The sequence below is a fragment of the Apiospora marii genome (assembly GCF_038362585.1).
Source record: "Apiospora marii strain CBS 49790 chromosome Unknown utg000007l_segment0_segment0, whole genome shotgun sequence".
Taxonomy (NCBI): Eukaryota; Fungi; Ascomycota; class Sordariomycetes; order Amphisphaeriales; family Apiosporaceae; genus Apiospora; species Apiospora marii.
Genome location: NW_027117379.1, coordinates 1,281,717 through 1,307,088, shown reverse-complemented (window position 1 = coordinate 1,307,088; position 25,372 = coordinate 1,281,717). Strand labels below are relative to the sequence as shown.

The 25,372-nt window shown below is 54.9% G+C and overlaps 11 protein-coding genes across 11 annotated transcripts; 6 read left to right on the top strand and 5 right to left on the bottom strand.

Moving 5' to 3' along the window:
* Positions 1–94: 94 nt before the first annotated feature.
* Positions 95–931, top strand: PG985_010785 (uncharacterized protein; the record flags this gene model as incomplete). The annotated part of the gene is made up of 1 exon (XM_066830552.1): positions 95–931. One exon carries the CDS (start codon positions 95–97, stop codon positions 929–931), a length of 837 nt encoding a protein of 278 aa, XP_066681234.1.
* A 1,069-nt stretch (positions 932–2,000) lies between these two features.
* On the top strand, positions 2,001–3,840 carry PG985_010784 (tannase and feruloyl esterase; the record flags this gene model as incomplete). Its single annotated transcript, XM_066830551.1, has 4 exons — positions 2,001–2,322; positions 2,415–2,821; positions 2,868–3,498; positions 3,608–3,840. Coding segments are annotated over 4 exons (1,593 nt in total), but the record flags the coding sequence as incomplete, so codon positions are not given.
* A 457-nt stretch (positions 3,841–4,297) lies between these two features.
* PG985_010783 (uncharacterized protein) lies at positions 4,298–4,939 on the top strand (the record flags this gene model as incomplete). The annotated part of the gene is made up of 1 exon (XM_066830550.1): positions 4,298–4,939. The coding sequence occupies one exon, from the start codon at positions 4,298–4,300 to the stop codon at positions 4,937–4,939; it is 642 nt and encodes a 213-aa protein (XP_066681232.1).
* Positions 4,940–5,773: 834 nt separating this feature from the next.
* PG985_010782 (Phosphopantothenate--cysteine ligase CAB2) lies at positions 5,774–7,120 on the top strand (the record flags this gene model as incomplete). The annotated part of the gene is made up of 1 exon (XM_066830549.1): positions 5,774–7,120. The coding sequence occupies one exon, from the start codon at positions 5,774–5,776 to the stop codon at positions 7,118–7,120; it is 1,347 nt and encodes a 448-aa protein (XP_066681231.1).
* Positions 7,121–8,166: 1,046 nt separating this feature from the next.
* PG985_010781 (uncharacterized protein) lies at positions 8,167–10,504 on the top strand (the record flags this gene model as incomplete). Its single annotated transcript, XM_066830548.1, has 3 exons — positions 8,167–9,717; positions 9,802–9,927; positions 10,013–10,504. 3 exons carry the CDS (start codon positions 8,167–8,169, stop codon positions 10,502–10,504), a joined length of 2,169 nt encoding a protein of 722 aa, XP_066681230.1.
* A 149-nt stretch (positions 10,505–10,653) lies between these two features.
* PG985_010780 (drug resistance protein) lies at positions 10,654–12,374 on the bottom strand (the record flags this gene model as incomplete). Its single annotated transcript, XM_066830547.1, has 2 exons — positions 10,654–11,308; positions 11,383–12,374. The coding sequence occupies 2 exons, from the start codon at positions 12,372–12,374 to the stop codon at positions 10,654–10,656; spliced, it is 1,647 nt and encodes a 548-aa protein (XP_066681229.1).
* An 815-nt stretch (positions 12,375–13,189) lies between these two features.
* On the top strand, positions 13,190–15,036 carry PG985_010779 (fungal-specific transcription factor domain-containing protein; the record flags this gene model as incomplete). Its single annotated transcript, XM_066830546.1, has 2 exons — positions 13,190–13,529; positions 13,592–15,036. The coding sequence occupies 2 exons, from the start codon at positions 13,190–13,192 to the stop codon at positions 15,034–15,036; spliced, it is 1,785 nt and encodes a 594-aa protein (XP_066681228.1).
* A 695-nt stretch (positions 15,037–15,731) lies between these two features.
* PG985_010778 (uncharacterized protein) lies at positions 15,732–17,328 on the bottom strand (the record flags this gene model as incomplete). Its single annotated transcript, XM_066830545.1, has 6 exons — positions 15,732–16,227; positions 16,305–16,484; positions 16,602–16,789; positions 16,840–16,877; positions 16,936–17,124; positions 17,202–17,328. The coding sequence occupies 6 exons, from the start codon at positions 17,326–17,328 to the stop codon at positions 15,732–15,734; spliced, it is 1,218 nt and encodes a 405-aa protein (XP_066681227.1).
* Positions 17,329–19,543: 2,215 nt separating this feature from the next.
* PG985_010777 (uncharacterized protein) lies at positions 19,544–20,627 on the bottom strand (the record flags this gene model as incomplete). The annotated part of the gene is made up of 4 exons (XM_066830544.1): positions 19,544–19,833; positions 19,909–20,045; positions 20,136–20,262; positions 20,387–20,627. 4 exons carry the CDS (start codon positions 20,625–20,627, stop codon positions 19,544–19,546), a joined length of 795 nt encoding a protein of 264 aa, XP_066681226.1.
* A 1,097-nt stretch (positions 20,628–21,724) lies between these two features.
* Positions 21,725–22,736, bottom strand: PG985_010776 (uncharacterized protein; the record flags this gene model as incomplete). Its single annotated transcript, XM_066830543.1, has 2 exons — positions 21,725–22,555; positions 22,725–22,736. 2 exons carry the CDS (start codon positions 22,734–22,736, stop codon positions 21,725–21,727), a joined length of 843 nt encoding a protein of 280 aa, XP_066681225.1.
* Positions 22,737–23,959: 1,223 nt separating this feature from the next.
* PG985_010775 (uncharacterized protein) lies at positions 23,960–25,372 on the bottom strand (the record flags this gene model as incomplete). Its single annotated transcript, XM_066830542.1, has 2 exons — positions 23,960–25,225; positions 25,301–25,372. The coding sequence occupies 2 exons, from the start codon at positions 25,370–25,372 to the stop codon at positions 23,960–23,962; spliced, it is 1,338 nt and encodes a 445-aa protein (XP_066681224.1).

The window sequence follows — 25,372 nt, the reverse complement described above, 5'->3', positions numbered from 1 at the left end:
CCCTCGTATCTGGTATACCGAGGAACACCATCGTAGCATTGCCATCTTGCCCCAATAGTAGTAGGCCGAGGACTCCGATCCACCCTCGCCAATCATGAAACTCTCACGCGGACTCCCGCTTATCTCATGCGTCGCCCTCGGCACCGCCGCCACAGAGCCCGCCTACATTTTCAGCAACCCGCCGGCATCCGAGCGGTCTGGCTACAAGATACCGACTCCCTATGAGTCCGCCGTGCAGGGCCGACGGTTGTTGGCGCTAACTACGCTCGGCAGCCTCGCCACCGTCTTCCCGGACGACTCCTCTTCCAAGAAGGACGGCGATGTATCGTCCCAGGAGAACCGGCCCGCCGGCATGGGCGGCATGCCCCACGGCCTGATGGAGTACGTGGCCGACTGCGAGGACGACGGCAATCCCACCATGCTGGCCATCAATGTCGAGACCTCGTTCAAGAACGCGCGGGCGGGCTCGAACATCAGTCTCGCCATGCAGTGGGCTCCGCCTTACCCGCCCGACAAGCGTATCAAGTCGTATTACCCTTCATTCCTGGACTACTTCCTTGGAGGGTCAAGGGATGACGGCACCAAGGAAAAAGTGCCGTACTCGGCCGCCAACCTCCCGCGCTTCTCGGCCTTGGGCTACATAGAGAACGTTGAGCCCGAGAAGACGGCGGACATGTCCGCCTGCTTCGTCAAGGCGCACCCCGACGCCAAGTACTGGCTACCTGGCAACCGGATCCACGAGTCCGAGTTCGTGCGCCTCGTCGTCCAGCAGGTCTACTGGATTGGTGGGTTCGGCGACCGCGCCTACATCGGCTGGCTGCCGGTCAGCGACTGGAAGAATATCACGAGGAAGGAGATCGAGGGGATCAAAATGCCGGGCGAGAAGAAAGGCTGGGACGAATGGAGCATCCGGGACTGGGTCGAACTCTGAACGGCTGCCATCGTATTACGACCCCAAACTCTTCCAATGACATACATAGTTAATCAAGTTGTATCTAGTTGTCAAAGGCCTTGGTGTTAATTAAGAGCACCAGCGGGCTTTTTCCTATAACCAGGACTTCATTGACGGGATCTCTACTTCTAGATATTTAGATGCTTGCGAACAGAGACTCCTAGCCAGCCGGATAGCCAATTACAGGAGTTCACATATTGTTAGTCAGGTAATTAGAAGAACGCATATCATGGACCAATTTTAAGCCAGTACTGCGAACTGAACTCCGCAGTGAATTGTATGCATATCCCCGAGATCGAGACTGTAGGAAACGAAAGTCCTTCGCGTGGTGGTCACCAGGTTGCGGGGGAGAGCCATGGATTGTGGAGGAATGACAACTTCATACAACTGCCATTGGTCGTCGGGAATTGCTCTCCCCACAATGCGGGGAGGGGAATGCCGGTTTGGGGTATTGCTGAAGCGGTGACTATCCGACCACCGAGTCAAACAAGCATATTTCCTTGTTTGTTTGTATTACCATGAATGCCTCCCGATCCCGATGGGCTTCTGGACTTATTCCAGGTTCCCGAGGTCGAAGTAGGCGTGTTATTATCTATTGGGGAAAGCGAAGTACGTGTGATCTGGTCAGGCTTCAGGGTAGAAGCATGTATTAGTAGATGATGTGAGTAGTTTCTCCCTGGAGCCCTTTACAGTAAGTACAGACTTGCTTGTGATGGTTTGACAAACGTCCCCCGGTCGACGAGCGGAGTAAGGTGACGACAAATATACGGGCGAGGTTGCGCTCCATATCACAACCCCAACATGTCTCCTGATGCGTATTTCATAGCCCCACGCAGTCGGCTCACAAGCCCGACGTTGTTTGGAGCTGCCGAGGACCAAGGGGAGCCCAGAGTGCAGACCGGCAAATCCCCCGATGCGAACGGTCTATGATGCATGTTGACCGGGTTCATGGCATAAAGAATATAAAACAGGATGCTTCCCATGCAGGGCACTAGTTGCCATTCCTACCAATACCGAATCATCACTTGGGCCTTGAGCATTCTTCAGTCCGGTCGAATTAGGTATGTTGTCGACTTTAGCTTTGTTTGCTACATGGCAAACCCTGACGATCGCGGCAAGCTTCAACAGACCGTGGGATGTCTCGGACTGTTCCCAGTTCGCTGGGTCAGCCAAGCCGGCCCTAGACAATGGCAGTAGAGTTCTAAATGCGACGTACTACGCGGCTGGCGGATTGAACATCACCAACGTCTCCAATTCGAAGCCGCTGTGCCGAATCTTCGGCGAGACCGACTACGCCAACAACAACACGGTTCTCTTCCAGCTGTGGCTACCGGCCTCCGCCGACTACAGCAACCGGTTTCTGGTGGTTGGTATGTTGTCATATTTGTGCTATCAACCCCCCTTTTCTGCCAAGTTATGATGTCTCCATATCTGAAAAGGATGCTGACAATGTCACCCATAGGCAATGGTGGCATGGCCGGTACAATTGACGAGGCTGCCCTGATGAAGAATCTCAATGAGGGCTATGCCGTCGCGGGAGGCGATGGAGGTCACAGGGCGTCAGACAACAACGGCGGCAGTGGAGAGCCTGGGGTCCATCTGCCCTACATGCATGATCAAGCGCAAGTCCGGGCTTGGATACACAACTCTATCGCACTGTTTACGCCAGTAGCAAGGTCGTTGGCAGAACAGTTCTACCAGGAGCCTGCAAAGCACATTTACTATGTCGGCTGCTCTACTGGCGGTGCTCAGGGGTTCGCATTGGCACAGTATCACCCTGGGCTCTTCGACGGCATCATTGCTGGCTGTCCAGGCAACTGGTACTCCCACCTCGCCCTTTCGTTCCTGTGGAATTCTCAAAAAACCCAGGTAAGACGTCATCAAACGATAGGGACGACCAAATGTTCGAAGGAAGGGACACACAGCTGACACAAGAAATGATCAGGGCTCATCGTATCTACCTCAGAGTGCCTTAGATTTGATTACTAAATCGGCACTTGCCCAGTGCGATGCTATGGATGGTGTCGAGGACGGTGTCATTGAGAACCCGCTGCTTTGCGACTTCGACTTCAACTCCTTGGCTTGTGACTCATCCGACACAGACCCAACGGGTTGCTTGACTGAAGCGCAGCTCGCGGCTGCCAGAAACATCTACGCAGGGCCGGTCGACTCACATACCAAGGCCAGCCTCTACCCGGGATTTTCCCTAGGCAGCGAGACGCAATGGGCAATGCAGGAAGGAGAATTGGCCAACGCTTTTACGATCCCCATCCTGCAAAACATGGTGTTCGATAATCTGACCTATGACTCGGGTAACTTCGATTGGGGAAGTGACGTTGATCTCCTTGACGAGAGGGTGGGGACCTACATTGACGAGATCAGCCCCGACCTTTCGGCCTTCCAGAAGGCAGGAGGCAAGATGATAGTAATGCAGTCATGGGCTGATCCATACAACGCCGCGCTGTGGCCGATCCAGCATCTGAAGCAACTCGAGGAAGCTTCTGGGGGCAACGTGGGTGACTGGTTCAGATTGTTCATGGTCCCTGGTAAGTACCTACCCTACGCGCCTGCCCATATCAAGGACATACAGTGTGACTGGTGTTCCACGTGGGGAATGTATTTGATTACTGATGCATTCGACGTCATGGAAAATAGGTGGTGGTCATTGCGGTCCTGCTTCGAATTATCCTCAGGTTCCTGGCAACTGGCATTCGCTCGAGGCAATGACGGAGTGGGTTGAGAGCAAGGTGCTTCCGGAGGAGATGACTAGCAGCAACCCGACAGACAACAGCTCAAGGACGAGGAAGTTATGCCCGTGGCCCAAGACAGCCAAATATACTGGTGGAAACACCGACGAATGGACGTCATACGAGTGTGGGAGCGCCTAGGTTTGGTTGGCTGGCTGGCGCCTGCTTTGAACAGATAGCTTCATACATTTTGTCCAGGGAAGGACGCGTTAGCACCTGCGGTCTTATGATTGCCGCGGGTGCGCATCTGCTTTTCGCCCTCCTTTCCTGCCAAACACGCACGCTTGCATCCAATGGAAACATGGTGGCTTCCGCAACGGAAGCCTCCAACAGCAGCTTCTTGGTCAATTGCTTGCATCGCCTAAGAAGTCCCAGCCATTTCTGAGAGGGGAAAGGAATCCTATAAATACCCTCTGGGATCCAGTCTTGTTCAGCACTTCATCAATCCCAACTTGAACATCTTCTCTGGACTTCATTCTTCCAACATCATCTTCGCTCAGTCACATTCTTTCAGCATCATCATCAGTCTTCTTGAAAGCAGCATTGCATACTACACCCACACAACCCGCACAACCCACACACAGTCACCTTGACCATCATGCTGTCCTCAAGCACTCTCGGAGCCATCATGGCCGCCCTCATTGCATCCACTGCCAACGCAGCACCTGTCAAGCGTGATGCTACACCCACCAGTGCAGCCCCTACGCCCAGTTCGCCCAGTTCCGGTCTCAGCGGCGCTTTCGGCATTGCTTATTCCGCGGATGAGGATCTCGGCGGCGCTTTCGGCATTTTTCAATCCGCGGATGAGGATCTCAGCGGCGCTTTCGGCATTCTTCAATCTACGGATCAGGACGTGCTTTGCGGCGCTGTGGTTTTCGACTCAACCACGGACTCGACTTGGGCTTCTCAGCCTGCCGCAAAGGTTGAAGACTGCATGAGCCTACTGGAAGGCTTGAACAGAGTCCCTCGTAACACCCGCCGATTCCCATCACCCTCGGCGCAATTCTGGTACAACACTTGCCACGTGGACTTCAAACTCACTTCCTTCGATTCATCAGATGACATATCCTTCGTTCACGCCAAGAAGGATCTAGCACCACTCGTGAGTGACGCGATCAGGAATTCCGAACACCGCAATGAAATGATCAAGGCCAAGGGGCAGATTCTTTGCGTTGACGGAGACAACCAGGGGGAGAAAATGGCGGTTGAATTTGAGATCAAGGGTCACCAGGGGGTTTAAGGGTAATGGGGGTGTTCCTTGTTGTCAGTCTCGTCTTCGATATCCTCGTCAAATGGGGTTTGAGGAAAACTCGTAATCATAGATCACCTTTAGTACATTCATCGCATTAGATACCTATAATACACCTTGATGCAAGCAGCTGATTTAATTATTCATGTTTGTCTTGTGATAGTGAGCATCCGCCGAAACTCGGTGTTATTGTGAACGTCGAACTGGAGGTAGACAGGCACGCATGGTAACTTACTTTAGCGATCGCGCCGTTAGGTAGGTAGTTGACTTGGCAGGCGCACAGACCACGCGTGTCCCTTCATCCGAACGTGGTAAACCCCGGAACCATTCGCTTGGAAGGGTCAGTCGGGTTTAGGGTCCCGCATCAAGACTCATCGCGCTTGGTAACCGTCAGCAGCATACCTGAGCTAGCACATTCATCACTGCTAGCGACAAGGACGAAATTGGCGGCCTAGAAGAAATATGTGATTCGGCTACAGTAAGTATGGTTCCCTGCGTACACAGCACAGAGGATGCAGGGGTGTTGCGACGGTTCGAGGGAGCACACCTGTCCCTCTGTCTCTCTCTCTCTCCGCATGCTGCCCCGCGACTACCGAAGCCTGGTGGCTGCCGAGGTCTCACCAGCGCTGATATGGCCGGCATGCCGGACGTATTCATCGGACTAGCCCAGCAACTAAAGGATGACCTCACTCGGGGTTTCTGGGCTACCGTACATCATGGCGTTTTACTTGCTTAATACTTCATCGCCCTTGTATCCCTTTCCAACAAGTTTTGGACGTCCCCCCTTTCACCACGCATCTTCATGTCAGAGCACCCACTTACACCATGACACCGCAGACAACGCAATTACGCGAGACAATCTCACCGTTACACACGGAGGACAAATCATCTGCACTCAGCCTGTCCTTCAACATAGGCCCTATTAGACCGCCATCCCCTTCCTCTTCCATCTCCTCAGTTCTCACAGAAGACACCATGGCCAGCTCCGCAACGGCTGACACAGCTGCCTCGTCCCAACAGGGGGTCGAGAATGCTTACTTCTCTTCAAATCCGCCCCCCAAAGCCCTGACGTCCCACGTGGAACAAGCCCGATCTTTCATCGACCATCATGCCTCGCTCAAACGGCGGGTGGTTCTAGTCACCTCTGGAGGCACCACCGTCCCGCTGGAGAAGCATACGGTGCGCTTCATCGACAACTTCAGCGCCGGCACGCGCGGCGCTACGTCGGCCGAGTACTTCCTCGAGGCTGGGTACGCCGTCATCTTCCTGCACCGCCAGTTCTCCCTGTTGCCCTACAGCCGGCATTACAGCCACTCCACTGACTGCTTCCTGGACTTCCTGCACGAGGCGGACGACGGCAGCGTCGTGGCCAACCCGACGCATCAGGAGAAGATGCTGAGCGTCCTGCGCAAGTACAACGATGCCAAGCGCGAGCGCAAGTTGCTCATGATCCCCTTTACTACCATCACCGACTACCTGCACGAGTTGCGGGCCGTGGCCCAGCTCATGCGGCCCCTGGGCCCCAACGGTTTGCTCTACCTGGCTGCTGCAGTCTCGGATTTCTTCGTCCCCTCTGATCGAATGTCGGAGCACAAGATTCAGAGCACGAATGCGACACAAGGCTTCAAGAAGGAGCAGGGGCCCACAACGATGGCTGACAAGCCGCGTCGAAGTACGGACGAGTCAGAGGAGACATTTGATAACTTCGATTCTTCCCCGGCCGTACCACGCAGCAAACGCTTGATCATCGATCTGGATCCTGTCCCCAAGTTCCTCAAGAGCCTCGTCGACGGCTGGGCACCGGAGGGCATGATCGTCTCGTTCAAGCTGGAGACGGACCCGGAGATCCTGGTCCACAAAGCCAAGTACTCCCTGGACCGGTATCAACATCACCTCGTCATCGGTAACCTGTTGACGACGCGCAAGTGGGAAGTCGTCTTCGTAGCGCCCAACCAGCCGGATCAGTGGATCCGGGTTCCTGGTCACCGAAGGAGGAAGACGTTTGGCAGCAAGGATACTGAGGATCAGAACTGGGAGGCACAGGACAAGCCCATGGACCCTTCCATGCTACCCGACGGTGAGCCGGATATGGAGATCGAGGGGCTGATCATCCCAGCTGTTAAGAACCTGCACCAGAAGCACATCGATTCGGTTAGAGCGAAGACCAGCTAGAGTTATGTGGTGGTGCATTGGGTCGACAATCCAAATTTCGACATTGCTTAAGGTTAGATTACAGCGAATGCAATGGCTTCAGTTGCTTTAAATTCCCCTAATCCATTCCATACACTTTACATGTTTCACTCTTGGTCTACCCACAGTGGGATATGCTCGAGTCTCGATTCTTGAGTATGCAGCACCTCGGCTTTGCTGCGATCCGTAACGACTTGGGGTGCCATATCGTTGGGAGTACACGAGGAAGACAGTCTTCAGCGGAGCTATCCTTCTCTTTGGAGGCATGATACAGTATCTCTGTACCAGGGGCTTCTCCTTAGCGACATTTTGTTTCCAGGTAGGCTCTTACAAACCGCATTGTCTTTGGGTAAGTGATGTGGTGTTGCCAAATGAGTACCACTTCATGTCTCGGTACGTACTGCTCGAACATTGGTATGCAACCAGAGTGGTGAACAATGAACATGAAGGGGGTGCGGGGTCGGCTGCGGCTGCTACCCGGCGGGCAACTCCTCGGCAGTCTATTGGGCGGTTCATTTTCCCCAATACCACCTACCTATTTCTCTGTCCATGGCTCCAGGGTATCTACACGGTGACCTAGACGTATGGGCTGATCTCTTTTGATGACAGGAAATCATTGCATAATCGTCTGCGTCATGTCATTTGCTGTCCTTCACGGCGGGGAAAACATATGAATGAAGGTAGGTAGATAGGTAGGTAAGCGAGGAGAGACGGCTGCCGGATGAGCTCGGATGCAAGTCCGTCGTACAGAATAGTGTCAAAGCTGCAGGAAGGCTCGATCTACTCATATCTTTATGGCGTATGAGATAGCAATCTGTTGAGCCATTTCCCACGGTAATGGCATCTTACATGCATTCGGCAGTTGCCCAGGAATTTTCTGTACACGGAGCCTTATTAAATGCACACGAATCCTCTCAATGGCCCATGCTGTACAGATAAAGACTCATGACTACCTAGTTTAACCCCTTGACTCATGTAAGCCAGTGCGCTCTTCGTCTGCGATATTTTCACCCTTCCATCATAACAAAATGCACCGCAATATCTGGTATGCAAGCTCACTTGCGCTATGGTGGCTAGTTACAGGCAGCGGTGTCGTCGACGCATGCCAGCGCGTACGGCATGAACACTCCACCCCGCTCAAGAAGCGAGAGAGCGCGCCCCTGCTGGCGTCCCTGACTCCGGACGAGGATACCCTCGTGCGCGCAATCTCCAACACCACCCTCTCGGAATGGTCCTACTACTACACCCACGGCCAGCACCTGGCGGGCAAGAACCAGAGCATGGCCCAGTGGACGGCGGACCGCTGGACCGAGAGCGGCATCGCCTCGGGCCTCGTCTCGTACAACGTCTACCTCAACTACCCCGTGAGCCACTCGCTGTGCCTGCGGGACGCTAACAACAACGGCAGCGTCCTCTTCGAGCCCGCCCTCGAGGAGGCCGTGCTGGAGCTGGACGATACGACGAGCTACCCGGATCGGGTCCCCACGTTCCACGGGTACTCGGCCACCGGCAACGCGAGCGCCGAGTACGTCTACGTCGGCCAGGGCCGGCGGACGGACTTTGAGCGGCTGCTGGACCTGGGCGTCCCCCTGGAGGGCAAGATCGCGCTGGCCCAGTACGGGGGCGCCTACCGCGGCCTCAAGGTCAAGAACGCGCAGGAGCACGGCATGGTCGCAGCGGTCGTGTTCACGGACCCGGCCGAGGACGGCGACATGACCGAGGCCAACGGCCACGCGGCGTACCCGGACGGGCCTGCGCGGAACCCGAGTGCGGTGCAGCGCGGCAGCGTGCAGTCTGTTCCCACGTACCCGGGCGACCCCACGACGCCTGGGTACCCGTCCAAGGAGGGCGTGCCCCGGACCGACCAGTTCGTGGTGACCCCCCGGATTCCGTCCATCCCCATTTCATACGCCGACGCCATCCCGCTCCTGGCTGCGCTCGACGGCCACGGCACCTCCGGGCTGGAGGTCAATCGCACCGGCTGGGTCGGCGCTCTCAACGTGACGTATAGTACGGGCCCTGCCCCAGGCATCGTCTTGGACCTGAGCAACGTGATGGAGGACAAGATCACCGACATCTGGAACGCCGTGGGCATCGTGAACGGCAGCACCTACGCCGACGAGACCATAGTCATCGGCAACCACCGTGACGCCTGGATCGTGGGCGGCGCGGCCGACCCCAACAGCGGCACCGCCGTCATCGTGGAAATGGCCAAGGCGCTGGGCCAGCTGGTCGCCGACGGGCAGTGGAAGCCGAAGCGGAACATCGTCCTGTGCTCCTGGGACGCCGAAGAGTACGGCATGCTCGGCTCGACCGAGTGGGTCGAGGAGTACATCCCCTGGCTCAACGCGACGGCCGTGTCGTACCTCAACATCGACGTCGGCACATCGGGCCCGCACCCGGGCATCGCGGCCACCCCGGAGCTGCACGACGTCGCGGTCGAGACCATGAAGAAGGTCGTGTGGATGGACACCAACCGCACCATGTTCGACGTCTGGAACGAGGAGAATCAGGGGTACATTGACACGCTCGGCGGCGGCAGCGACTACGCTGCTTTCGTGCACAACGGCATCGGTACTGTAAGTAATGCGGGTTGAATCTAAATTTGTTTCGTATGATCACGCAGTTGTCAGATATACAAGCTAATCGACAACTAACAAAAGGTTGATGTCGGATCTGGGAACGGCGGCTCGGACCCAGTATACCACTATCATAGCAACTACGACTCGTACCACTGGATGACGACCTATGGCGATCCTGGATTTTCCGCCCATAAATCCATGGCCCAAGTAAGTTGCTGCGACCCCCTGAACTATTGGGGATACCCGACGGGAAGTAAAATGTTTCAAATTCTCTAAATGACCGTACTTCTAGTACCTCACCCTGTTGGCCTACAAGCTGGCCGACGCCGACCTGATCCCATTCAACATCTCGACCTACGACACCGAGATGAACGACTACTTCGCCGACCTCGAAAAGACCGTCAACTCCACCTCGTTCGACCTGGACCTATCGCCCCTCCGGGACGCCATCGACGACTTCGCCGCGCAAGCCTCCGCATTAGGCGCGCTACAGCAGCAGCAGCTCCTCTCAGGCTCCGACGACGACGCCGCCGCCCTTCTCGCGTCGCTGAACCAGAAGTCGCGCGACTTCCAGCGCGGCTTCGTGTCGCAGGGCGGCCTGCCGGGTCGCGAGTTCTACAAGCACGTCGTCTTCGCCCCGGGCGTCGACACGGGCTACGCGGCGACGACGTTCCCGGGCATCACGGAAGCGCTGGTGGAGTCGCGCAACGTGACGCTGGCCGGGGAGTGGGTTCGGAAGACGGCGGCGGCTATCAAGGTGGCGGCGGATGTCGTCAAGCCTTGAAAAGGGGTTGGTTGGTTGGGAAGCATTATCATTCGAAGTTGGTTTGACTTATAATTAAACGATTAGAATATTCAATTCACGCTTCTAAGGCTAATCTATATATAAATCAATCCTGGTGCACGCTAGTTCTATTACCAAATATGCTCTCTTCACTTTTCGGCCCTCTCTGCCTCCGCCCTCGCCCGCGCCTGTGCCGCCAGCTCCTCCGCCAGCTGAGCCTTCTCATCGGCCGTCATATCCGACGAAGCCTGGCCGATCCGGAGGGTGGAGAAGAGGATCAAAGTGACGGCGGCGAGCCCGACGCCGAGCCAGAAGGCGATCTTGTACTGCTCGCGCGGGGTCAGACTGTTTTTCTCGCCGCCGCCTCCTTCGCGCTCGCGCGCCTCTTTGGCCTGCGAGACGGCGAGCTCGCCGACGCCCAGCCAGAAGGCGATGCCGAGGTACAGCAGGGTGTTGATGAGGGCGCCGGCCGTGGCCTGGAGGCGCGCGGGCATCGAGGTCGTGATGAAGACGTTGGTGACGTTGAAGGTGATGTCGACGCCGATGGTGCTGCACAGCATGGCCGGGAAGACGTAGGCCCAGTAGAGGAAGCTGGTGGACGGCGTTCCGTCCGTCTGATTCGGAAGCAGGGCGACGAGGAGCATGGACAGCAGGAAGCCCAGGCCCGAGATGAGCATGAGGATGCGGCCGGGGATCAGGTGCAGGACGAGCCCGCCCATGAGGGCGAGGAAGATGCCGCCCAGGGCCATGGGGGTAAACCAGGCGGCTGTCTGCAAGGGGGTGGTGTGCAAGACGGTCTCGAGGCTGTGCGTGGAAATAAGATGATTAGTATATGTATGAAAGCTTCGGCTATTGCAGGGAAGGAGGCAACAACTTACTAGTAGCTGACATAGAACAGGTAAAGCCCAAAGACGCCATAGCAGCAAAACAAGGCAACGGTGAGCCGCTTCATGCCCTTGGGCCGGAAGACCTCGGCGGGGAACAGGGGCTGCGCCGCCACCCAGCCCTCGACGTAGACGGCCGCGGCGAGGAACAGCACGCCGACGAGCAGCGTAACGTAGACGTAGGGGGTGCGCCAGCCGTCCGGCGCGCCGCTGCCGCCGGTGAAGGCGAAGATGACGAGCACGAGACCCGGGACGATGGTGCCGAGGCCCCACCAGTCCATGGCGAGCGCGGCGTCGCCGCCCTGGCCCGAGAGGTTCTTGGGGATGGTCAGGTAGCCGATGACGGTGTTGGCGAAGGCCAGGAGGGCGCCGACCCAGAAGTACCAGCGCCAGTCGGCCAGCTGCGCCGTCAGGGCGCCGATGGCGATGCCGATGTAGAACCCCAAGACGGCGAAGGCGCCGTAGAGGCTGAAGATGAAGTTCTTGCGGGGCCCGGGCCGATAGGTCTGGCCCAGCAGTGACATGCCGGCCGGCAAGAAGGACGCGGTACTCAGCCCCTGCATGGCGCGGCAGACGATGAGCATGTTGGTGTTTTGACTAAAGCCGCAGATGAGGGACCAGACCACAAGCCAGGATATGCCGAATAGAAACACGATCCGGTCCCCGTAGCGGTCGCTGAGGCGGGCGCAGGGCAACAGCAGCGCCGCCGTCGTCAGACTTGGCACTTCAGCCGGCCATGTGCGCGACGAGTCCGGGATGTCGAGATGATCGGCCACGGTCGGCAGGACAATGTTGAATCCGCTGACGAAGAACTCACCCATCATCATTGACAGGATGATGGAGGTCACGAAGCCGAACTCAACAATGGCCGAGGTCAGGATCTCTGGGCGCGAGCGGCCTAGCCGTTCGATCTCGGCCTTGCTGAACTCATCTGGTGCAAGATCGCTAGCGTATGCGTTCTCGTCTGGGGTGTTTGGCCTTGTCATGGTTTGGTGCAGGATGTGGTGGTTTACCAGACACGATGCGATCTCAAAAGCCTAGATTATTCCCAAAGAGTCGGCATAGTATATGTTTTATACTCTATATATGATTCTATCAGCAGCTAGTTGCGGATTCCATTTGCCATATTTGCGACTCCACAGGGGCGCTATGGTAGTTTTGTCAGAAAGCCTATGCAAAGGTTGGGGTTGGACTGCCATTTCGAGAATGATTTCTCTCGAATATGACAAACCAGAATCTTCATATTGTGGATGTCAAAGTCGGAAAGGCGTTGCCATATGTATCGCCGTCATGGGCCGAAGGTAGCTAGTAAAGCCGATGGTGTACCCGGGCCCCAGTATATGCACGATTTGAGTCTTGGCTACCCAAAGGGGTTTGGTGCTGCGGGTATACTCTAGCACGAAGGGTATTCATTACACAACAAAATGCCCTTCCACGCCTCCGGATCGCAAATACGCGCCAACTGTCGGTCTGCCTTCATGTGCTTGTTTCCAAGTGAACTAGGTTAACAGGTAACCATGTTGCTGTTCTAGGAGAGCAAAACATTCATGGCTTGCGCAGGCCACTACTATCAGGATTCCATGTCAGCGGGCGACGGCCTGTGGCTGACCTTGTAGGCCACTCACTCAACATAGTGGTACACACCAAGCTAACCAACCCACTTACTAATCTTGGCACGTCATTTTTCGCCGCTCGCTTCATCGGTTCGAAAGCTTCAAGTCGCAGTCGTTCACTCAGGGTACTCGTTTTGATCCCATTCGTACGCGGCAGAGCTCCGCGATAGAATGATACTGCGCCGTTGATGGCCGCTTTACCGTCATGCCATAATTGCCGACGGAACCGCAAGCGGTGTGATCGCTCAGTACCCTCTTGCAACAAATGCTCCTCCACTGGCCAAGACTGCCTGGGGTACGGTAAGTTGCTCCGATGGACCGGCGGTGCGGCCTCTCGAGGCCGTCTGGCTGGCGACAAAAGGTATGCGTTGTCCGGCGAAAGCAAACAGGGTACGATGGTTCCGTTCCGGCCACAAAAGAACAGTATACTCCATAGTGAAAGTTATACCACTGTTGGGGTCGCACCGTCGCTCAAAGACCCCTTATTCCAGGATCTGGATGTTCCAACGCGGCAGTATCTCTATTACTGTAAGTAATGTCCCCGTCTGATGCGACACGACGACGTAGTAATAGTCTTGTAACACATCTAGTCGGTGCGCGGTTCTGTCAAGATCTCGTCGTCCATGATTCATACCAGCTTGCGTGGAATCCATTTCGAGAGCTGATTCCCATATCGGGTTCATATTCTTTCCTTCGTCATATCATTGTGGCTTCATCGGCTTTGCACTACTACAATGCTGGCTGTCCCTCGCCTTCGACCAAAGTGCAGTCCCCATTGTCCAGGGGCGCCCTCGTTGACGCACTCAGAGCTCGCCAAAAGGCCATCAAGGGGCTCCAGGAAGTACTCGAAAGACACCGGCTAAGCCCACACGACGAAAGTCTAGCACAAGAGAGAGATGCTGTCCTGGCGACAGTACTATTCTTCGTCAACTTTGCTCTGATTGACTCAGGAAAGGGGGAGTGGCGTGCGCACATGAGAGCCGCGGGCAGTCTCATCGCAGCTCATGTCTCTGATTCTGTAACCCAGCCACCGTTCTCGACGAGCCTTCCGCATCTTCTGGGGGCTAGCGCACCGGGTGTGGAGAACGATCAGAGTGGTTTTAGCTTGTCGGCCCTCGATGCTGCGCTCAAACCTGGTCCAGTAAAGGAGATATCGAGTTCTGCCAGTATCCGCGACTACATCGCGTCGGACTCAGTGGCCTATTATATATGGGGTTGTACCCTTGATTCTCTTATCACCCCGCTGCCTGGGAAAGACACTGGTCCGGCCCAGCTCGAGATTGATCCCGTCGGTATTTTGCCGATTATCCAACGCACGGAAGCCAACAGCTACCACAGCTGTCCCACTGATCTTCTCGTCAACATTTTGAGCACGGCAAGGCTGGCTCGGAGCATTGGCATAGACAATGGTGGGAACCCCAGCCCTTCGCAGATGAAGGAGGGACTGCGGCTCTTGAAGGTCGCGCAAGATTTTGATGTTAAAGCTTGGGCAGCCAGAATGTGTGTCGCCAGTGCCGAGCTGGGGTTTGTCAACAAAGACGAAGTCAACTATCGCACCCACGCAGCAGCGACGTACCGTGCCGCGGCTTGCCTATATGTGTTGTTAGCGACCCCCGGGTTGCATAGGCACGTCCAGAAGGCCATGTCCGACCCAAACTTGGCGGATGATCTGCCCTTCTTGCCAACGACAGAAGACCTTGTCTCTACAATATTCTTTCAACTATCGTTCATCCAAGTGGACAGCCCGTTGTACAAGTTCACCACATGGCCTGTGTTCATGACGGGCGTAGAGACGACATCACCAGAGCGTAGGGCCTGGGTCCTGTCGCGACTACAGGCCATGTGGGACCTCTGTCCGTGGGGAATGATCAAGTCGGCCATGGAGACCTTGACCAATATCTGGCAGTTGAGGGATCTGGACTTGATCAAACCTGAGAACATTACTTGCGAAAATAAAGCGGGAGATAGTGCTCGGGACTCGACTAGCTGGCGCCGGCAATTGAGTGCGATGGGGTTCGATTGCCTGATTGTGTGAGGATCAAGATGGATATCAATCATATCAGGGCAACCCATTTGGCATTTGAGGAGACCATCATGTGGGTGGGTGTTTGCAATTAACAGCTGGGGAAAGGAAGAGGCAAGCCACGCTGGGGCTGATAGGCGGGAAGGTGCAGAAAGAGCCGGGTACCTCCCGCTCTTTGTGTTTGCCTTAGGCGCTTGCCTCATGTTATGCAACAACAAGGTTCGCCATCCGTTTGTTACGTTCAGCCTCCCAGGCAGAAGTCAGCCCAACCTGAGGGTTGGCTCCATCCATCAGGCGGGACGCTGCTGCTGTCATATAACAAGATAATGAAATCTTTTCCCAACAACCAATAGCTCAGTGGGTGAAACCACAGGAAGCAGTTGCAGGCACAGTCCTCGTAGAGAAATGGTTAACTCGTCGGCCTCCTATTCCAGTAGTTGATAGCCGAAGATTGTCGGTTCGAGTCCGACCGGGGATGAATTTTTCTTTTTCTTTTTCTCCTTTTCTAGCATCCACAAGACGATGCGTATCTATGGAATTTGACCAATTTATTATTTTGCCATGTCGCAGAAATATCACACACAACAAGGCTAGGTTTCTCGGTGCATCTTGAAATGTTTATTGCTGCTTTTTGTATTTAAAGAGTCCTCCCTCCTATTTATCCGACAAATCAAAGTGGCCGTCATCTCCAGATCCATGCCATCAAGTCACCTTCTCAGGTACGAATGCCTCGGTCGTTGTATTGGCAGTACCGGCCACTCGTCATCCGAAGACACCTTTGGCTCTCCAGGGAGCGCCTTCTCAAGATCCCGCAACGGTATGCCGCGCTGCCGGGGGACGACTGCTGGCCTGTAGAGCGATGCCATGTGCTCTCGAGGTAGCGTGGGCATGAGGTCCTGGGCGTTGGGGGCGGTGGCGCCATGCCGCGAGCTTTGTTGCGTTCCGGTGCGTTTGTTTGCGTTCGTTTCTAGACGTCGCCACTGCCAGCGTTTCGGTACAAAGGTGCGGTACATGTGCTTCCGGAAGGGCGCCGTCGTGCCAAACACGATGAAGAAGAGGAAGCTGGGCGCGGGTCCCGGCAGGAATAATACGGCCGTCTCTTTCGCGCGCTCGGCACTGATGTCGGGGCTGCTCCTCGTCGCGTCCTTGTTACTGTTCTGCATGCCCGTGAACTGAAACAACATGTTGGATAGCTCGAAAATGCTGTCATCGGCAACCAGTCAGCTGTTCGCCTTCCTTTGGATGTTTCTCTCCATTCCTCAGGGAGCCAGAAAACGTACCTGAGTATGACGAATGCGATAGAGAAGCGTGTCATGAGCCATCGGTCGTAGATGCCCCGCGACTTGCCCCGTCTCTCCTGGCCATGACCTTGGGAATTGGAAGCTGAGAAGCCGAATGACCCAGACGCCGCCCCGTACTGGACGTCCCACCCTAGAAGCTGGCGCCGACTCTGCACGTATCTAATCAGGATCGCCAGCATTAAACCGCACCCTCCTGCTAGACTGATCATTACTGTAAAAGAAGGGTTCAGTCAGCCGGCTTATCTGAGGTGCAGTCAAACACGGGTGACCACCTACAGAAAACATTGGCCAAGAACATGAAGACCACGACGGACTGCTGTACCGACTTCACTTGCAAGAGGCTGATCGCGACGGCAGGCAGCAACATGGAACTGGCCTTCCCCACAGCATTGGTTCGTTTCAATGGTATTTTCATATGTGGCTTCTCCGTCCAGCCATAAATCGATTGCAGTAAAGCGAAGGCCCTGCAAGGAGTCAGTCATGTACTACGCTACTGTGGCGGCGTGGGACATACCAGAAGAGGACAAGCATCGCTGCCGCCGAGAAGGCGTACTGTCCTGTTTATAATGTTAGCAAAGGATGGTGGTCACGCATGATAGACGTGACATACGGAAATACCAGAGCGCCAGGTCTCCCCCTACGGCGCCGTTGGATATGATTTGCTCGGGGCTTTTTGGATTGGCGATTGCCTCTTCCCACTGAGCAGTAGCAACATCCTCCCAGGCAACGAAGGTGTGAAGCTGTGTTGCCACAGCGCTCGCCGTACTTGCTAGCAGGAGATAGCCTATCAAAGCGACATCTAACAGAAAGCAGCGACTGTCAGCACGAGGACGATACGCTTCGCTCAATCATGGCTTTCGAGCAGTGATGACATACAACTTGTTCTCTCCCGGTGGCTCCAGGTCAACCAGACAACTAGTGCGCTACATATCAGTGCCGCAACCGAGTATATGAGCACGCCGGCAGCTGTCCCATGAGCTTCCGATGGAAGTTGCAAAACCATTGCAGCTCTCTTTGGTCTTATGGTTGCGGGCTATACATATTACATATGTTGAGCAAAGCCGCACAAGGCCCAATCTTTCCGAGTGAAACGTGGGACCAACTAAGTATAACTGGCAAACATGCCAGTCAAGGTCCGACAAGCCTTCTATATAGACATGCCCGTCTCGCCTCGCCTTTCCCCAAGTCACGCTGTTTGTTATCAGCGTACCAAGCGATTCGAGGGTGCGTCCGTTTCAATACCACACCCCACCATGCAGGCACCTGGTCGCCCGGCAAGATACCAACGGCAATCGACCTGTCGCAAATGGCTATTAGGTGGGCAATCTGCGTGGTTTTGCCATCATCGTCGCTCCGGCTCCTGCAGGAGCCTGATACACAAACCCCCCACACCGCATGTATGCAGGGGCGCCCGCAGTCACGAATCCTTACGAATGGCGATAGACTGGACTGGGCCAAGAGGAACGTACATGCCTCGCAAGTGGACCAACTGTACCCATGTATGTTGCCATGTGTGCAAGCCGGACCCCCAGAACTCGACTCAAGTTGCTGTGCGTAGCGATTGAATGCAATCCTGATCTCATAGCACCTCCCCCAAGGGGCAAAAGCCGCCGTGGGTGGTTATAGTCGTGCAGGTCGAGACTAACCACTTTGGAGGGTTGCATTATCAGTATGCACCACCCGTAAAGGGTCGCAATGCATTTTCGGGACTGCCTCTTCCTCCCTGGTAACCAGAATCGAGTACGCTGCAATGGTGAATGGTTTTGTCTGGGCTGTTCTGCACGCGAAGGAAGCCAATCCTGGGCAGTCAAAATCACGAAACTAACCGTGGGCCATGCAAAAGATGTAACTCGTCGTATATCTCTGGTCATCAATTCAAGATTCAAAAAGCAATTCTGTTGCTTTTCTCGGTCATTCAGCTCCACTGTCGTAAGCTAAGCGAGAACAGATCTAGAGTGCACATGTATGAAAAGCAACTGTAAGATACGCCCGCAGCCTGCATTCCCGCATTATATTCTTTCTTTTCGTCCAAACTCAGCAATTTCTTACAAATTGCTTGCCCCGGCTCAGAGTCGAATTATGTGTGGAATCGATCATCTGAAATCATCGCTGAGAGAAGTCTTCCGGTGCCATTCACTGCGTGCAGATACAAGGAGCCAGTCTCTTACTACTACTACTACTACTACCGGCATGCAGCGCGTTGGGTTCTTGTCTATTCCTATCCCGGACCATAGCTCCGCGCTCTTTTGGTCTGCAAGTCGTTCCGACCTACCCCTAACAGCCCTATGCTCCGCTCCAGGTCCACCCTCCCGCATAATGTATACCTAAAGATGTATTGAGAGGCATGCACTGCAGTGCACACAACCTACCACATTACATTCCCATGTGTGTCAATGTACTTACTCACAGCAACAAGCACCGAATGGCTGGGAATTGCCCTGGCTAAGCTTCCAGGTCACATCTGCGACATGTTGTCAGACAATATATCTGAGAGAGTTGGACATGGGAGAGAAACGTTTGACGTGGGCCCATCCTTGCCTATTTCGAAGGCCTGCAGTCTGGAAAGTCTGGAAGCGACAATCAGGAACGCGGAAGGATTGGCCGTGCGTTCGGTTGTCAGCCCGGGCTGGCGCTCAGACGGGCAGCGACCCAACCATTTTCTTGTTTCGGCCAGATGTTTGCTGGGTTGGTTTCACCTTTACGGCGACGACTGAGGCGAGTGCTAGTCGGCGAGAAAGGGCATGAACATCCGATTCGATTAAAGGGGTGGTGGTGGGAAATTCAAGCGGATAGGCTGGACTGTGAGGAGAGGAAGGGAGGAGGGGGAAGGACACCAGACTACGGAGGCAGAACTCATTGCTGGTCGTTTTCTGTTTTCTTGATTCCCCTTCTCTCCCTTCCCCCACACCACCCACCAATCATCACCAACTTGGCGTCCCAATCCGGAAATATCTCCCTGGGGCAGCTTGCGGGGTAGGAAGTAACGCTGACTGGAGCACACCTTTTGTTTGGAACCACCATATCTTTTACTTGGCGTGTCAATGATATGAGCGCGATGGCAAAGTGCCTTTACTGATTGAATCATCAACTATTTGGACTCTCTATATAAAAATCAACGTATGCCTTTCCGTGTTCCTCTTCTTTGGGAGGGATTAACCAGTCTGGCGTCGCAACTGCCTGCAAGCAGCAAAGCGAAAGCGATCTGAACACATTGGCCACTAATGGTGGCCGCAACACGGCGGGCCGTTATCGTTGTCATCGCAATCACCAATCTCGGGATGGTCGTATTTCGGGTCCGAGGGCCCCAGGTAATCGTCGCCGTAGTACCCCTTCTGGCGGCAGGCCAGGCCGTTCGCCACGTACACGCCCGGGCAGGTCGCATCCTGGATAGCTTTCTTGACCGTGTCGTGGCAATGCCAGTAGTCGAAGTCGGTGAAATAGAAGGACATGGTGAAGCCGTGCAGCTGCATGATACGCCGCGACCAGCCGTCAATGACGTAGTTGAAGGCTGATCAGAGTTATGTTTGGTTAGCAAGCTGACTATAGAAGAACGCCGAGGGTAGTGGAGCGAGGGGGCGCTTACTCGCGTTGTTGGTGACATCGATTTTCGGCTCTTGGCCCCACCAGCGGGAGGTTATGCAACCGGTTCCTGTGTACTGGAGATTGTCCCAGATACCCTGGGCCCATCCTAAGGGCTCTTGTCCCGTTCCCGAGGCCGAACTATGTGTGGTTACGAGATGGCAAAGATTAGCTGCGACTTCCCCATGATACACATGTGTAGAGAAAACAGTCGGATAAAGTGAGACTTACATCGTGTATTCCAGAGTACCCTTCACCCGTTCGTTTGAGAGGCACTCGACGAAGGTGTACGGAGCCCACTTGGCGGCGTAAATGCAGTCCGGGGCGTTGGAAGGGTCGGTTATGGTATCATCGATCACTAGAGCAGAGCGGCATCAGATTTGGCTGGTCAAATAATGAATGCCTTGGTCGGCGGTCTTGTGGACTGCAAGCAGATGGGGGTGCTTCTGAAGAGGGGAATTTGCTCGAGGGTCAAGACTTACTGGTACCGTTGTGCGGGTGTGGAATTCCCGTGGCAGATGTCAGAGGACGGTGATGACCCGTAGCTGTGGGTTCTGCGATGCCGGTTGCATTTCCATGAGGAAATGGGAAGGGGGGCGGGATCTTGTGTCCAGTTGCATTTTCATGAGGAACTGGGAAGGGAGGCGAAATCCCGTGTGGCTCCGTGGCGATTGCATCCTGGAAGAACGCCAAAAGCAAGAGGATCAACGAGAGGAGGGCCATTTTCTCAGGAGATTTTCTGATACTTCTAGGTGTCTGGGATTTTCAGAAAGCACTGGACGGACGTGGCGGAGAGGCTGAGATGAATTATCTAGAAGAGACTGCAAAGGTAAGACATAAAAGGTTGATGTAGCATGATAAAGAGAGGAAACGATGACGAGGGGAAAGGGTGTGGTGCTTTATAGGCATGATCAGAGTGTGAATCTATTACACGAATGTGAATACAAGCTGTCTGAGAGGAAGAATCCATGGACTGGTATCACTGAGTCATTGTGATAAAGAATGTTGCTGAGTGAATACAAGGCCGCGAGAAATATTTCCACTGCCAAATTGGACACCGCAGATGGCTTCTTGCCAACCGAATGTAGGCCCTAGATATTTTCTATCAATCGTCACCTTTGCCGTCAACCCCTCTTTGCTGGGCTAGTGGTTAACCGATCCCAATGAATATGCCACTTGAAACAATGGATGCATCGTGAGACTCTTACTACAGACGTCGGCAACTTGAAGACCCAGCTGGCGCAAACTTCTTCCGACGTCCTACGCGTTGAGGCCAAGTTGGAGGGGAATGTCCAGTCATTGACCACGGGCGTCACAGCTCCGAGGAGCGGCCCGGTCTGAACGCGCTCAAAGTCATCTCAAAGGCGCACACCAATCACGTCAAGGAGATTAAAAACGACATCAAGGAAATGAAGGCGAAGGCCGCTAGCCAGGAGGAGACGATCGAACAACAACAGTAGTAGGCCATTAAACGATCGCCCATGTTGAAAAGGGGGTAATCGAAAGTTACTAATCTTGACTGAGTTGGATTTACCCCTTAGTAGATCTTGAAATGTCGGCGAAAACCTCCAAAGGTTCGGTTCAAGAATGTGCCCCTTTCCTTCTACTCGGTATCCAGGACCAAGTCTGGAGGCTTTGAGGCAGACAAAGTGTTAGCTTTGCCAGAGCAAGGAGACGAGATACTAATCCTTCTAAAACCTCTCGCCGAACAACTTGCACTACGAGCAAACACCCAATAATCATTGCATTGGCATTTTTGTTCATTGACCACTGCTATCTATCTAATAGCATTGTACTTTTCCTTCTTCCTCCTCTTCTTCTCAACCCAACCAAGGCCTCGCACACGGATCCACCCCGTACCGCACCGACCAGATCCGGGGATTGTCCTCGAGCAAGAGCACGTCCACGGCGAGCCCGGCCCGGCCGCAGAACCCCTCGTGGAAGCACAGCTCGACGACGCTGCGGCCGGTGCCGACGTAGCGGGAGCGCACCTCGACCAGCTCCTCCTTGATCTCGGCGAGGCTCCGGCCCGCGAGGAACAGGAGCCGGCTGCGCAGGAGCAGGGGCAGCGACGACGCGTTGACGAGGTCCGGGTGGCCCTCGACCAGCACGCACCGCGACTTGGTGCCGCCGCCCAGGTGCTCCTTGCCGGCCAGCCGCCGGGGGTGGTGACGCGCACGGACCGTATGGCCGCCGCCGAGGCGGAAGCCGCGCTGCTCGACGTCCTGGAGGAAGCGGTGGGCGGCGGCGACCTCGAAGAAGGACAGGGACGCCGAGGCGGTGAGTCCGTGCGGCGGGTGGATGCTCACGGACCAAATGCGGCCGTAGCCGTGGATGGCGCTCAGGAGTTTGCGGGGGGTGCAGTCCGGGGGCAGGCCGCTCAGGAGCAGGTTGACGCTTTGGGTCTGGGGTATGGTGGGGATGTTGGCGTCGGGGAAGAACGTAAGAAAGGATGTGCGGTTGATCTCGGGCGGGTTGACGATTTCGAGCGTGCCATGGTTTTCGTTGGCGTATTCTCCTTCCTTCTTCGCTCCTTGAGTACGTGTATTGAGTTGTAACTTCGGCTCCATGCATATGTCGATCTTGAGGTTGACGCCGCTGTCCAGGCCCAGTGGTACAAAGGCTCTGGCGGTAGGGTCGAGGGGCTTGTTCTGTAACCCCTTCAAGTTAGTATGAAACAAGGAGTGGCAAGGCATTACAATAAGCCATGATCATATACATGTTTGAAAGGAGGGGACGGGATGAGAGGTATAATGAACGATATGTATGATGGATGAGGTGCAGAAGTACGTGGACGGCGAGATGAGACGAAGGACTTACTGAGGACGCCATGTTGGTGTTTCCTGACTCCGGTACCGTTATTAACGTGTTATATGCGTAGCAGGTGCCTAAGTAATGGTTCGCTTGAATGCAAGCTATCTTGGTGAATATCCCTCTCCGTGTACGTGGTTGGTAGTCTCAGACGGTGCGGAAGGTATCGTGAAGCGGTTGGCCGGGACAACAAGCTCCAGGTTCAAGTAAACGATAGCTGACATTGAACGTAACAGCTCATATTGGAACACAACCTAAACATAAAATGCATGGGTAGATTCGTCGAAGAAAACACGTAACCTCGTCTCAAACAACCGGACGACACACAGTGAATGCCTTATCCAACTGGCAGTAAACGCATCAACAATGAAGATGCCATGCAGCCCTTTGTGACCCCTCGCCCCTCATCAGAGGTATCAAGCTCCTTCTTGGATGCAGAGGTTCACATTACACGCCCATCACTGTCTTTACTGAAGCTCACGGTCAAGTTTTGTACGATCACGGAGTGTTGTTTAAGCTGAACATCCGGTTTTGCACTGCACCACGGTACCTTGTGAGAGGAAGGAAAGCGTCATCATTGGGCCTGGTATTGCTTCTACTCAGGTTGACCAAAACTCGTACCATCCCTCAGTTGTTCAAGATATATGTATTGACCGTGGTAACGATGCATCCCTGTGAAGGGGATTGCACGTGCTGCCTATCTACAGCATATCCAACGAGAAACGGGAAGCACATACTCTGCACTTTGACTTCCAGGGCATTCACTCACCCCAATTTCCAACACCAGCCTAAGATTTTAGCATGATGTGTTTAGGTATGGTGTACATTGGTACAGGGGGGAAGGGGGTGATCACCCTGGTTCAGCAGGGTGGCGAGATAGTTGATGGTTCTTAAATAGGCAAGATGGTTCAATAGGTGTACTGCTGTCCGACAGGGGTATTATTATAACTTCACTAGGCTGAGCTGGTCATATTTATTTACCTACCAGAGGTAGAGGATGCTAATAGTCGGGGTTGTAACTGCAACTGAAAAGCACTGCAACAGCATTACATAAGAAGACATCATTATATGACAGTGTGATATGGGAAGATGATAGAGCATCTATGGCCTGCTGCTCTCCAAATCTATGGTGACAATATATACATACATAGCTCAGTACCAATTCAGTGCCCAAAACCGTATAACATATCGTACAACGAATCCACAGGGACCGAAGACCCGGTCCCAACCTCAACAACGAGCTTTTACTGTTGCTTCTTGGCCGCCACAGCCTTCTTCACCTCCTCTTCGGGAGGCGAGTTCAGACCCAAGAAAACCATGCCTGCTGCGCAAGCAATACCCGCCGCACCCATGCTATAGGCGGCACCTCTCCCGGCCCACCAATACACGCTAGTGAACAGGATGGGGCCGAGGCCGCGGCCAAGCTGGCCCCAGCTTCGGAGGATGCCGAGCTTGCCGCCCTGCTCGCTGGCCTTGGCCTCCAGACTGCCCAGAGCATTGAGGCCGCTGACAACGGTGGCCGAGGTGACCGCCAGGCATGTGGCCGCAATATAGAGCTGGCCTTGGGATCTGCACGTGCAAAGTACGCTGAAAGCCAACAGGCAGGCGGACACGCCAACCCGGACTGACAGCAGCGGCGGGAGGTGTCGCGTAACACCGCCTTGCAGAATGGATGCGATCAGTCCCACGTAACCAAGGAGACGTCCATTCTGAAGAGACGAGTACTGGAACAGGTCATAGGTCATGAAGGGCAAAGAGAATTCCATGCCGGAGAAGAACAGCAGGAACACAAAGTGGATGTAGTTGAGAAGCATGAGCGAGTTCGTGCCCCTTTGCGATGCCTTTGCCGGCTTATCAGATGGCGCGGTCTTGGCATCCTTGTTGGTCTTGCTAGGCAGTGTCTCGGGCAGGGCCACGTATAGGTATAGAGTCTCGGTAATGATGAGGAAGAGCGAGACACCGGCCGCCGTCGCGAAGGGGTTCGCCGCCACGGTCGTGATGGAGCTCAGGAACGCGCCGAGGGCCGGGCCAAACGTGAAGGCAATGGAGAAGCACGCGCCAATCAAGGCCATGGTCGAGCCGCGGCTGTTCTCGTCCGAGATGTCGGACGCGATAGCCGTCGCAATCTGCACATTGCCCTCGGACAAACCCCCCACGACGCGCGAGGCAAGGAAGGTCCGGAAGTCCACCGCCGCCACCCAGAGCAGCACCGACAAGATGTTGCCCATCATGCTGGCCAGCAGCGCGGTGCGCCGGCCATATTTGTCGGACAGTCGGCCGATGATGGGGGAGGCAAAAGCTTGCAGCAGGGAGAACAGGCTGCCGAGCGCGCCTCCAAGCAGAACGATGTCGTATCTCGAGTCAATGGGCTTGGCGAAGGAAGCCTTGTAGGTGTTGAGGTAGCCGAGGATGCTGGCGAGGATCGTGGAGCCCGAATCGGAAGTGGCTTCGTTGTTGCGATAGAACTCGAGCAGTTTCGGGAAGAGGGGCAGAATGAATGTAAAAGAGATCTATAGGCGAGAGTCAGTATAGTGTACCGATTGGCATGCGCTTGTTTCTGCGCTTGATTTCAAAAGGGGTCATACCAGGTCGAGCAACAAGGACACGAAGATGACCTTGAGCACCTTCTTGCGCGTGCTCGGGTCGACAGCAGCCAT